At 49.2% G+C, this 12,485-nt stretch overlaps 1 protein-coding gene across 2 annotated transcripts in view; it reads left to right on the top strand.

The window, feature by feature from the left end:
* Positions 1–12,485, top strand: part of WWP2 (WW domain containing E3 ubiquitin protein ligase 2) — a 162,799-nt gene that overhangs the window by 142,169 nt on the left and 8,145 nt on the right. For both annotated transcript variants that reach the window (XM_047711107.1, XM_047711108.1), the window contains 6 exons: positions 6,813–6,867; positions 10,089–10,170; positions 10,730–10,858; positions 11,239–11,314; positions 11,617–11,688; positions 11,914–12,002. In XM_047711107.1, coding sequence (XP_047567063.1) covers positions 6,813–6,867; positions 10,089–10,170; positions 10,730–10,858; positions 11,239–11,314; positions 11,617–11,688; positions 11,914–12,002 — 503 coding nt within the window. The remainder of the gene's footprint in view (positions 1–6,812; positions 6,868–10,088; positions 10,171–10,729; positions 10,859–11,238; positions 11,315–11,616; positions 11,689–11,913; positions 12,003–12,485) is intronic.

Genomic DNA, 12,485 nt, shown 5'->3' with positions numbered 1-12,485 from the left:
CGTGGCTGGGAACATCAGTGCTCTGGAGATTTTACGCATCACCGTGAAATTCCTCAAATTCCATTATTTCTAATTTAGTAACTCAATGTCTAGCCTCTGTGTTTAAGGATTCGAGATACCATCTTTCTTCCAAGACCGGATTTCTTTTCTGGTCCCTCCTTCCAAGCCCATTTATTCTAATTTGAAACCTGAAGGTCAGCTGTGAACTCTCCCATACCCCTACTTTTCAGAACAAAATAGCCACCCAAATCCTTTTCATGGCTGCTACTGTTTTTCTTTAGATCTTTCTTATTTGACAGATTCTCAAGGATAGAGGACCTTTAAAATTGATCTGAATCAGGGCTTGGCAAACTATGGCCCATGGGCCAAACTGGCCCACATTTTGTTTTGTAAATAAAGTTTTATTGGCACAGAAGCACTCCCAGTAGTTTAGATATTGACTCTGGCTGCTTTTATGTTGTAACAACAGAGTTGGATAGTTACAGCAGAGACCATTTAGTCTATAAAGCCTAAAATACTTACTGTCTGGCCCATAGAAGAAAAAATTTACTGACCCTTGCTCTGGTTCAACTTCCTTCTATCTGATTCCTGATTTTTCTCCATCCCGCCCAACTGAACAGTTAGGGCAGCCTCTGAATTGTTCTGTGTGTTGGCTTTGCTCTCTTCTCTGATCGGTACTGCCTGTTCCCAGCAGAGTAGTCTTCAAATGTCATTGTTGCTTGAGCACTTTTTAAAAGTCACTGTGAAGGGTTTGAGAAGAGGGGCTTTTTCTCGGCATTTATCACTGCCATTTTAATCACTGGCTGGACGCTTTCTGTAGTCATTATCTACAGAACAGCATTAGATTTCCTACTCTAGAATTCAGAGTGCTGTGGTTCCAAATAAACTAATGGCCTCTTGTACTGTGTCACTTCAGAAACCCCCCAGCCTCACCTTCCGTCCCATTAGAGCCTCTACCAGTGACGTGGTGGCTGAGGGAAACTGAGCCACACAGCCTCTTTGGTAGGAACAGGGGAATTTCCAAACTGGAACTCTGTGTATTCTCACGACACCTTGAACATGAAGCTTGGGATCTGCACTTGAATTCCTATAGAAGGTAGTGACTTAGAGGCTGGAAACTTTTTGACCTGATCCACAACATTGAATCACCTTGTTTAGTCAACATTGTTTCTATTTGACATAAACTCTAAGCCCACAACAATACCTTTTTAAATTAGAAACTTGCCTAGTTAGATGCTCAGAAAATCTTTAATTCCTTTTAACCAAGTAGCATTCCTTATCAGGTTTGTCTTTGTTTGCAGCTTCTAACCCAAAGCAGGAGCTACACCAGCAACCACAAGGGATCTATCTCCCTGGGCTGGCCTGCCTCCTCTTTCATCTGTGGGGGCTCATGCTCATCGTATAGCGAGTAAACCGATGAGGAACCTCAGTTTCCCTAGTATGGATATACAGAAAGCACAGTTTGTCACATCATGTTGTGTCGAGATGAGCTGTAATGCCTGGCTCTGATCCGTGCCCTCGGGGTTCTTAGGCATGGACTTGCACTCCACAGCCCTTTTCACACTTGCCTGGCATCCACTTTGGGCACGTTGCACAACTGGGTGGGATCAATCATTCTCTGCCTTTCAAAAACCGTTCCTCCAGAGCAAGGGCCCAAAGGCTTTACCTGCTCTTTTCTTGGGTGGTTGTAGCTGAAAAACTAAAAAGGTCTGGGTATCTCTATCCTTTGACTTAGAGATAAGGACACGTTCTAGAAGTCTCACAGTCATTTTGTTTCCTTGCTTACTCAGCTTCTCTAATTAAAAAAAAAAAAAATCTCTTAAAGGAATCTTGTTTTCCTCCACAATGCACCAAGTATGTTCTGCTAGTTGACTGAGATGTTTGGTGTGTGAAAGGGCAGGTTCTAGGGGTCGCATTCACTTGGTCTTTTGGAACATCCATTTCATCCATTCCTCTGGCCTGCCTCTGTCACTCTAGCAGTGTCATTCCGGGCACACAGAGGTAGAACTTCGCTTTGGAATGTCCCCTTGAAGGAAATTTTTTTTTTTTTAAAGTACTCTAACCTGGTTTTCTCAGCTTGGCTGGGGATTCAGGAGGGTTCTGGATGGAGGTGATTGTTCCTTTTTCTCTGTGAAACAAGATTCATATTGAAAAACGTGTCAGGAATCTTTTTTGGGTCAGCTTTCAATGTGTCTTTGTTGACTTCCCTCTCCCCTGGATTTGCTTTGCCCCTCATTTGCTGTGGTGCCATATCCTGGTTACAAGTAAGAAGCCTCGCTTTCATACAGTTATTTTGGGGTTTGGCCTCGGCCCAGGGTTTGACTCGGAAGACTTAAGAGCTGATACTGTACCAGTGGTTTCCCCTCCTCCTTCTCCTGCTGGGCTGAAACCAAGACTTCGTTCTTCTTCACTTGCTCTAGAGAGAACATGAAGAGCAGTTCAATATGGAAGCCAGGGGAACCCCACAGCACAGTCTCCCACAGTTCCTTCCTGCCTTCGGCTTCAACACACGTTTTTTGGTTTCTTTTATTGTTTCCTCATTTCTGATATGCTTCTGTTTTTCGATACCCCGGCACGCCTTTGTTTCATGTGAGCATCACACACATACTTGCGTTTTGCTCTCACAGTTTCGCGGTGCCTGCTCTTTTGTGATCCTGCTGTGGACCCGTGGAGCTGCCCCCCCCCATTCATGTGCATTGTACCTACTGCTTTCTGAGAGGCTCCCGTAACCCCCACTTTGGTCCTCCTTTAAGAACTAGAGGAGGGGGCGCCTGGGTGGCTCAGTGGGTTAAAGCCTCTGCTTTCGGCTCGGGACATGATTCCAGGGACCTGGGATCAAGGCCCGCATCGGGCTCTCTGCTCAGCGGGGAGCCTGCTTCCCCCTCTCTCTCTGCCTGCCTCTCTGCCTACTTGTGATCTCTGTTTGTCAAATAAATAAATAATATCTTAAAAAAAAAAAAAAAGAACTAGAGGAGGTAGCCAGTGTCCCTAGGACTGAACATGATCATTCTGTGGCTCCCGATGTGTGCTTGCCAAATTGCGTTCTCTAGAAACAGACAACTCTCGTTTCTTACTCTGCAGAGAGCCCCTTGTATTGAACTCTCAAACACCTGGGTTTTGTTCTGCACCCACGGGGTGGATCCTGAAAAAAAGGAGCCAGCCTTCCATACAGTAACCTTTATGCCCTTCCCAGAGCCTTTCTTGCCCTCGGCTGTGTTTGCTAGACATTCTTTATTTCTGAGTTTGTATCTTAAAATATTACTGGAACTTAGTACTTAGTCCCTGAGGGAACTGAACTCAACGTGAGCTGTCTGGCTCACGGCCTGCACCTCAGATGTCCCAACCACGGGACATTCACCAGGAAAATGATTCGATAGTGTTGCTTTCTATTGCTACTGGTAAAGGAAACTGTCTTGTCGCTTAGAGTCACCTGCATATCCCAGGATCTTTCTTCTGATCCCTTCTGTAATCCCTCCATGCCCGCTTCTCTGTGCTTCTCTGGCTGTGCTCCAAGCAATACTTACTCTCATTTTAGTGGAAATGTGGGAGAAGAGAAGGGGCAGTTGGTTGACTTAGTGGAGATGTGGGGTTTTGGTTTTCAGACCATGATGTGTAGCTCTTATTTTTTTGTTTCTCTTCAGCTTCTTTCTCTCCACTTCCTCTTCTTATTTTTCAGGTTGTACTGTGTACATTAGGGAAAAAATGTCCAGAGTAGTTGTGTTATGCTTTAACTGCAAGCGGTCAGACTGTTGTGAGTGCCACTTTCATTGACTTCTCATGTGTTGTTCATTCTCTCAATCTCTGGTCACTTTCCCTTCTCTCTTGCTTCCTCTTCTGTTCCCCTTTTCACAGGTTTTGAGGGGGGTGTGGATCTGATAGGATGAGAATAGGACAATGTTAGGGGCGCTTGGGTGGCTCAGTGGGTTAAAGCCTTTGCCGTCGGCTCAGGTCATGATCCCAGGGTCCTGGGATCGAGCCCCACATTGGGCTCTCTGCTCGGCAGGGAGCCTACTTCCTCCTCTCTCTCTGCCTGCCTCTCTGCCTACTTGTGATCTCTGTGTGTCAAATAAATAAATAAAAATCTTTAAAAAAAGAATAGGACAATGCTAAGAAATTAAAAAAAAAAAAAGAACAACAATACACGAAAGAGAACCAACATTGTATGAAGATATAAAAAAGGCAAGGATCAAGAAAAAGGTTGGATCACCTGGGTGGCTCAGTTAAGTGTCCTACTCGATTTCAGCTCAGGTCTTGATCTCAGGGTTAGGAGTTCAAGCCCTGCATTGGGTTCCATGCTGTGGGTGGAGCCTACTTTAAAAAAAGAGAGAGAGAGAGAGAGAAAGAAAGGAAAGAAAAGAAAGAAACAAGAGTGTTTTTTTTTTTTTAAATTTCCTCCCTATGCTTTGTGTACAAGTCATGGTTGATTTTGATGAATAATAGAAATCCACTTGGTTAAACTTAAGCAGAAAAGGAATTTACCAAATGGGAATGGTGGGTAGTTCATAGAATGAACAGGACGATGAAGAACCAAGCTCTGGCAGAAACCAGGGTAGGCTAGGCAGAGGAATAGTTTGTGCAGGGCGGTTCCTGCTGTGGTGCCATTGAACACCCGTTGCTCCCGCGGACAGTGGGCTCCACTGCAACAGTGAGTCATTGCCCCAATCTCGTGCTTTCCTGCCAGTCCCCGGAAGTTCAGAGTGGGAGCATCTGATCAGCTGTTCTTTAAGTCATGTGCCTGCACTGTAGGTGCTGTGGTGTTGGAAAAGGAAATGTTTGCTAGCCAATAAATATTTTTTGGTTTCTAGTACAATGCGGGTCAGCAAGGCTGTTAGTAAAGATGGTTTGGTCTGTTGGTCTGTCGAGTTACGCAGAAGATGACTGTCAGTCCCCTGAAGCCCAGTTGGTACCAGTTGGGAGTTGATTTCCCACTGGAGCCCGTGACTGCTTTATGGATTATCCACTCATTACAAAAAAAAAAAAAAAAGATTTGAAGCAGCAGTTTTGCTCTGAATGCTTCTTTTACTTTTTTAAAATGATCTTTTTTGTATTTCTTCCCTTTTGCTACAGCTCATTACCCAGTGAGTTCTATTCGGCTTCATTATCTGAAATGCACACGTATTTCACAAGTTAGCTCCTTTCCTTCTGTTACCGAATGCTTTTATAGCTACTGCTCTTCTGTGTTAACAAGGTTGGAGGAACATAGGTTTTATGAGCTGCTGCAACACCCCCCCTCCCCACCCCCGCACTCTCACCAGAATGGCCTCTGGGAGATGTCACATTTGGGAGCTCTTTTCCAGTAGCCACCAGACAAATCTGAATTGGGATAGAAGTTTGAGCACGTCCTCCAGGACGATGGTAACCGGGGCCCTAAATTGAGCACAGCCCAGCTTCCCACACCTTTGGCAGTTTCATTCTGCTGGGCAGGAGACCTTTTGCTGAAAGGGGGCTCTGTTCCATCAAGGAACCTATGGTTTCAAGACTTAAACATCTTTGTTGGAACTTGCTTTGGAAGAATTGCCTGTGCTGCCACCTTGGAAAGAAAGTTTCTCTGTCCTTTCAGCTGGGGGTGGAGGGCCGCCTGTGAAGGGGTGGGCTGGGGTCGGTGGTGGGGGGTGTGCATTGGCAGTTGAGTTCCACCAATGTTTTCTCAAGCCGAGACTGAGCCCCATTCATCGTCCTGCCCGTGTGTGGCTCTGTCGCCCCCAGACAGAGCCGGCCAGGCAGCCCGAAGTCTGCACTGAGAACTTGATCCCTTCATGCAACGATTAAGTTTTAGTAAGTGAAATAAAAATGCTTCAGCAAAAAAGAAAAGAAAAAAGCAAGCAAGTGTGGAACAACAGAACAGTACTTGTTTTATTTAACTATGAAGAGTTTTTGACAGCAGCTCCTTTCCCCGCAGGATATGAGAACTCTCGGTCCACTGCAGCCCTGCCCCAGGGATCTCCCAGCAGAATTAGGCTGGGGGTGGGGGGCTCGAATGTAAACAGTGACCCTGAAGGCCTGGAGTCCGCTCTCCCCCTTCTTTCTCCTGTCTCTCCTGCTCGCTTGCCACCTTGCCCCCCAGCCCCACCTCCCCAGACAGGCACACACAGAACACTGAGCAACTTCAGGTTCAGGCTGGAGGAGAATAAAGGTGCTTTGTGAAGGGAAGCAAAACATTCCTGGGGGAGGTGAGGGGCCTGGGGCATGAATGTACCCTCAGTCTGGGCCGGGTGTGCGTACCACGGCTGCTGGGAGGCTGCTCCCTCTCCCAGGGCACCCAGGAGGGAGGTGGAGGGAGGAGGGCCCAGCCCCCAGCCAGGAAGCTCTGGGCGTGGGCAGGGCTTGTGGGAATGATTTCATTGGAAAGGCCTGCGATATTTTTTCCCCTCCCGTGTGTGGTTCTTGGAGAAAGTTGGAGGTGGTGGTGATTTCAGTCGTCCCGGCTGCCGGGAGCAGGAGCCGAGAGCAGGGCACTGGCTGAGCCTGCGGGGCTGTCCGCTCTGGGCCCTCCTGCCTTGTCTGGGGCCTGGGGCCATCTCTCTCCCTCCGCTGCCCTGGCCGACCTTCTTCTGCACGCATCGTCCTCCCCCTCGCTCCACCCTCTCCACAACCTGTCGGGGCCCTCCGTGCGGGGGGTTCTTTCTTGGTTTTTCTTTTTTGAGAAAAACTTCCGAGAGGCGCTGATGTCACCTCAGGCCCCACTGTAGCCTGTACAAAGTGCTCAAATGTGGAAATGAGTCCTTGGCATTTTTATTTTTATCGGTCCATTTATTTTTAAACCATTGGCTTTTTTTTTAACCTCTATGTTCTCCTGTGTTTCTTGTGTTTAGTCTTCAAGTACTTCGACTGACCATGACCCACTGGGCCCCCTCCCTCCTGGCTGGGGTAAGTACCGAGTTCTGTGTCCTCAGCCGTCTGTCAGCTGATGTTCCTCCATGCTCTGTCGTCTTTCCCTGAGAGTCTGCCTCACTCCCAGCCCTCATTTTCCCATTTCGCTTCTCGCCAGCATGCTCTGTGGGGAGGCCCAGCCTGAGCGGTTACAGGTGTTGGAGCTGGAAGGTTGGGAAAGCAGTGGGGTTCCCCTGCATCCCTGGAGCATTCACCCGCCATGGCTGAAGCAGCATATGAGACTGTGGACAGAGTCCCTGGGCAGCCATGGGACTGTTGGGTTTTGGTCCTGACCTTAAACTGTCTGCCCAACCGTCCAACCTGTCATTGGCGAAGGCATTGTGGTGTTGGCTTACTCGCTGGTGCATTAGTTTCAGGTCTGTGGCTGTGTGATCGGAAGGAGCCACCTCACCAAACCTTTCTTTGCAGCTGAGATGTTGGACTTCATCCTGATTTTGACTAAAGAAAGACTCCTTTTTCTTTGTGACACAGTTGTGAGGGAAGCCAATGAGAGAGTTGAGCGCTGGGTGCCAAGTCAGTGATAGCACCTCGCTGCTGGTTAATAGTACCGTGCTGGATTCTCTTTGACACTGGAGAATCTTAGGTCCGTGCTGCGATCTGCCAATAATGAGTTAGAAGGATGGACATCTATGACTTGGGAGAGATTATGGGCCTTGTGGCTATTCTGGGAGGGCGTGCTCATGCAAAAAGGGGTCACACGAGATAGACTCAGCGCATCCTGCAGCTCAGAGCCGGGGCAGGGTTTCGTTGGGTACTGCAAGAGTCGCCGGGGGTGGAAGAGGGAGGTTTTTGCAGGAATCAGCAGGTGTTGGATTTAATGTATTGGTTGGGCCAGTGGAGGACAGTGAATGCTGCTTTGGTGGTGTGCACGTGTGGTACTAAATCGGGCAGGGGCTTGCTCCCCAATAAAGACAGAGAAGTGGACAAATGATAGGATGAGCATGATATGGAAAAGTATGGCTTTTGGGCTGGAACCCCCGGTGGAGACACACTACTCCCTGGTAGTCATTTACCAGGTTGCTTCACTGCAGCAGCACCCCCCACCCCCCGTCCGCCCCAGGCCCACAGGCTGTCACTTAATGAATTACCACTGTATTCCAGAGCTCTGGAAGGATCTCGTAGGCTTTCCCCGGGGGGGCATATAGGTTAACGGAGCCTCCAGACAGTTCCTCATTTTCAGCTAGGGAATCCCTTAGGTACACAGATCATCCACCTGGATCTTTGAACTGATAAAAGTTCCCCGGTGTCTCAAAGACCGGCAGCCAGTCACGTATGAGGAGTCGAGCACAGGATCCCTGGCTAGGCAGGGGAGAGCGCATCCGATTAAGCAAGAGTCCGTGATGTTGTTTGACAGCCAGTAGATGCTTGTGACCCGGAGCCGGGGACCCAGACTCGTTCCTGGATCTATAGAGTCACATGCTTGATTGCTGTACCGGTTCTGCTACATGATGGTCACCAAGTAAGAGCAGCGCTAGCACCTCGAAAAGAGCTCCTAGAAGCCAAGTGTGAAATGTTTGGGATGGGAAGGGGAGCCATGGAGTCAGTGGTGTTTACATGTGATCAGGAAAACACACAAGATCATAGCGGTGTGAAACTGAGAAAAAAGAACATCCAGCCGAGGGCCGGGAGCTTTCCTAATCAGATCCTTTGGGCTCTGTGTTGGCTCTTTCAGGGATGGGCCAAGACAGGGCCACCTTCGCAAGGAGAGTTCATTCAGAGTGAACAGAAAGAGCAGCAGAATCAAGTGAGAATTACATTTAGTGGGAGCCTGTGATCAAATCTCCTGGGCCTCCTGTTCTCCATCTTGGGCCCTTTGTGCTCCTCCAGGAGAGAGCCCACGGTTCTCCCCGCACCCAGGGGTCAGGACACCTCAGGTTTAGATCCACGTCTCTTCAGCGGCCCTGACCCTGGCACGTGACTAAATGCTTCCAAGTTTGTTTCTTCCTAAAGGAGGCAAGCTAGCCCCAGGCCAGCTGGACAGATCCCCTGGCCTGATGATGAGCATTGGCTTTGGCCCTTGGCCAAGCAGACACAGAGGATCTAGTTCAAAGCAGAAGCTTCTGGGACGGGAGCATCTTCTCCTGTTCCTCAGAAACTTCTTGGGAAGCCCAACTTCCGTGGGACAGTCCCATAAACTGAGCAGAGGTGTTGGTAGCTCTGTCTTAATCTTGGGCATCTTCTTTTCTTTCTTTCATCTGTGTTTTAAAAATTTCACACGTGTAATGGATACCACATAAGGCAGAGAGAGACCAAGACCCTGGATTGATGCTGGGAACTCTGCAGCCTGATGCTTGAGGGAGAGGAGTGGGCTCCTCGATTCTGTGCCCTTTTTAGCTCTTGGTTTCCCTGTAGCTTCTGGAACTAATTATTTTTATTTCTTTAATTTCACCCTGTAATTGTAAAAGAGGGAGAGCCATTCATATCCTTTGTTTGGGGGGACAGAAATAGATTTGAAGGCTCAGGAACTTCCTGGGAAAGGTGGACCTCTCTTCCATTCACAGCCTTGCCCCTAGTCTTGCCTGTTGGCTGCTTGGACCTGATGGGGCATCCTTCTCAAATCCTCTCAAAGCCTGGAATCACCAGCTAATGTTGGGTCTGCCCAGACTCCCACCCTAAGCATGTAAGCCTCAGGAGAGGGGAGAGAGCAAAGATTGTCCAGAGGACAGAGACCATATGCCTGAGACCCCGCCCCCTCAAATACTGCCCTGGCTTGCAGTGCACACTTAGGTGTAAGCACAAGATGGGCGTTGTAAGTGCCCGTGGCCCCAGGCATTTATCGCACATGTGCAGCATTGTGGTTTTGCTGGGATGTGAGTTTTAGAACAAAGCTCTGCCTTCATGCAAGGAGAAAGAGATAGGGTGAGCGGTAGATAGGCCCTGTGGTACAGAGCACTGATCAAAAGGATATGAAGGAAATGCAGCCATCCCACAGTGGTCCTGTTTGGATGGAGCAGTTGCAGGACCAGAGACGCCTGTGAGGGACTGGGGTGGGGACTGGGGTTGAGAGGTGGCTGGCTGTGCCTCCACTCTGCACACAGCTGGATGTAATTACGCTTCTGGTTTCAGCTGGGTTGCTCCCCTCCTTGTTGCCACACTGCCCCCTTCTCTCCAACAAATCAACCAACCAAAGACAGTGCTGGATCTTGAGTTTGAAATGGTTTATTCTTTTTATTCTTTTCTTTCTTCTCCCATGGCAGAGAAGAGACAGGACAATGGACGGGTGTATTACGTGAACCATAACACTCGCACTACCCAGTGGGAGGACCCTCGGACCCAGGGGTAAGGACTTGGGCCGGGTGGGCCCCATGTTTTTCCAGGCCAAGTGCCTTGGACTGTGTTTGTCCTCTATGGTCAGTATTCTGGGATCTTTAGCCACACACAAGTGCCTCATGATCCTTACCATATAGTTTCTGCCTAATGAGACTTGAACGTGGCTTCTTAAATTGAACTCCCTGAAGGATGGAGAGTGGCCCGACTAGACGGTGTTGCTGGTCTCTCTGCCACTTGTGCAGGTTACTAATAGGGTGATTTCAAGAGATTTGAGGGAACTTCTCCAGAAGCTAGTCTAGGATAGGGGCATGTGGAGTCTCAGGATAGCTCGTTTGCCACTTAGGCCACAGCCATCCACCCAGAGCTGGTAGATGACCTTTCTCTGCTCCAGAACTGTCCTTATGACTTGGATGGTACCAGGTGCCTTTCTTCAAGGCCCACCCTCAAGGGCTATGTGGGGCCTGGGTGAAAACAGAGAGAAAGCAACACTTCAGGAACCCCAGCCTCATCAGCACTGAGGCCCAGAAGGAGAGCTCGGCTCTTAATTCCTCTCTTCCCGTGCTTCCAGGATGATCCAGGAACCAGCATTGCCCCCAGGGTGGGAGATGAAGTACACCAGTGAAGGGGTACGCTATTTTGTGGACCACAATACACGCACCACCACCTTTAAGGATCCTCGCCCTGGGTTTGAGTCTGGGTAAGGACTTCCCACAGGCCGCATTAGTAGCTGTTCACACAGTGGGGTTTTATCCTTGTCTTGCTCCTCTTACTGCCCTCTGGTGGCTAATTTTGGTGTCACATTAGAGGGGATGGTGGGAGAAGCCGGGACAGTGGGGAGGAAGGGGCTATCCTATTTATTTGGAATAACACTTGTGGTCTTTCTTTAAAAGCAAGAGGTCTGGCTTTATTTCTGGTTTTTCTTTTTACTCTTCAAATCTGTCCTCAGAAATGGCGGTCATTTCCTTTTTTTCATGCCTGCCTTTCTGGTCTTCAACATAGTATCAGCTTTCCTCGGGGCTAACCTTTGCTAATTCTTGAGAAATCACATGGATTCTAGAACATCTTTCCTCTTCCCAGGACGAAGCAAGGTTCCCCTGGTGCCTATGACCGAAGTTTTCGGTGGAAGTATCACCAGTTCCGTTTCCTCTGTCACGTGAGTTCTGGGACCGGACCTCCCCCAGATGGTGGGGTTAATTGAGTTACTTTAGCATGATTTCCCAATCTCACAGAGATGTTGGGATGCCTGCGTCTGAGGTGGGGGCCAGTTACCTGTCCTGCCCGCAGCATTGTCTGACATCGTCTACAGTCACTAGCTCCCATTTCTAGGGTACCAGGTTCTTCGCCACTGGCCCGGGGAAACAGGAAGCCTATTCATCATACACACAGGAGACCTGACTGAATAGTGACCACTGAGGTCCTGATTCGGGGTGTTTTCTTTTTCTCTTTCTTTTTTAGTCAAATGCCCTTCCCAGCCATGTGAAGATCAGTGTTTCCAGGCAGACGCTGTTCGAGGATTCTTTCCAACAGGTTAGAGAATAATCATGGTGTCTAAGACCCAACAAGCAGAAGGCCCCCTCACACCACACCATCTTCTGTCACATCTTCTGTTAAACCCACATGGTAGAGTTTCCAGGGTGTGGGCCTTGGTGACAAGTCTCAATGGAAAAGAAGGACTTAGAATTCCCTGCCCCAGCCCCTGAGCTGCCATGGAAGCAGGAGTGGCAGGTGGGCCACAATGTTCTGTCTCTCCAGATCATGAACATGAAGCCCTATGACCTCCGCCGCCGGCTCTACATCATCATGCGTGGCGAGGAGGGCCTGGACTATGGAGGCATCGCCAGGTGAGCTCAGTACCCCTGGAAGTCTGGGCCACACCCCATTTCCCCAGCCTATAGAGCTCAGGGCCAGAAAGCTGCCTCCTCCTTGTTCACATTGGTCCCCAGAATTCTCACGCACCATCAGGAGTGGGCGTGGGTACGGCCGGTCCACATGGGTACAGGAGCAGGGTCCTGGGGTCCCCTTGTGGGCTAGGCATTAACCCTTTAGTTAATGGTCTGTGGAGAGGCTGGGAGCTTCAGAGGGCAGGGCTTAGGACAGTGGTGCAAGAAAGTATCTGAACTTGAACCAGTCTGGCTGCACCGGTGGACGGGGGTTAAATATTGGTGTCCTATTGTTTCCTTTAAAAATCGACCCTAGGCTTCTCTTGTTGAGGCAGCTGGGGCAGGTGTAGCGCTGATACCTAGTATATCAGCATGTGCCTGACATAAATTGTGTCACCATCCAGAGGGCCTCAGTCGGTGCTCAGCTACACGTCATGTGCATAG

The sequence above is a fragment of the Lutra lutra genome, chromosome 17 (genome assembly GCF_902655055.1).
Source record: "Lutra lutra chromosome 17, mLutLut1.2, whole genome shotgun sequence".
Taxonomy (NCBI): domain Eukaryota; kingdom Metazoa; phylum Chordata; class Mammalia; order Carnivora; family Mustelidae; genus Lutra; species Lutra lutra.
Note: the sequence above shows the minus strand (reverse complement) of the source record. Positions and strands in the feature narration are given on the sequence as shown.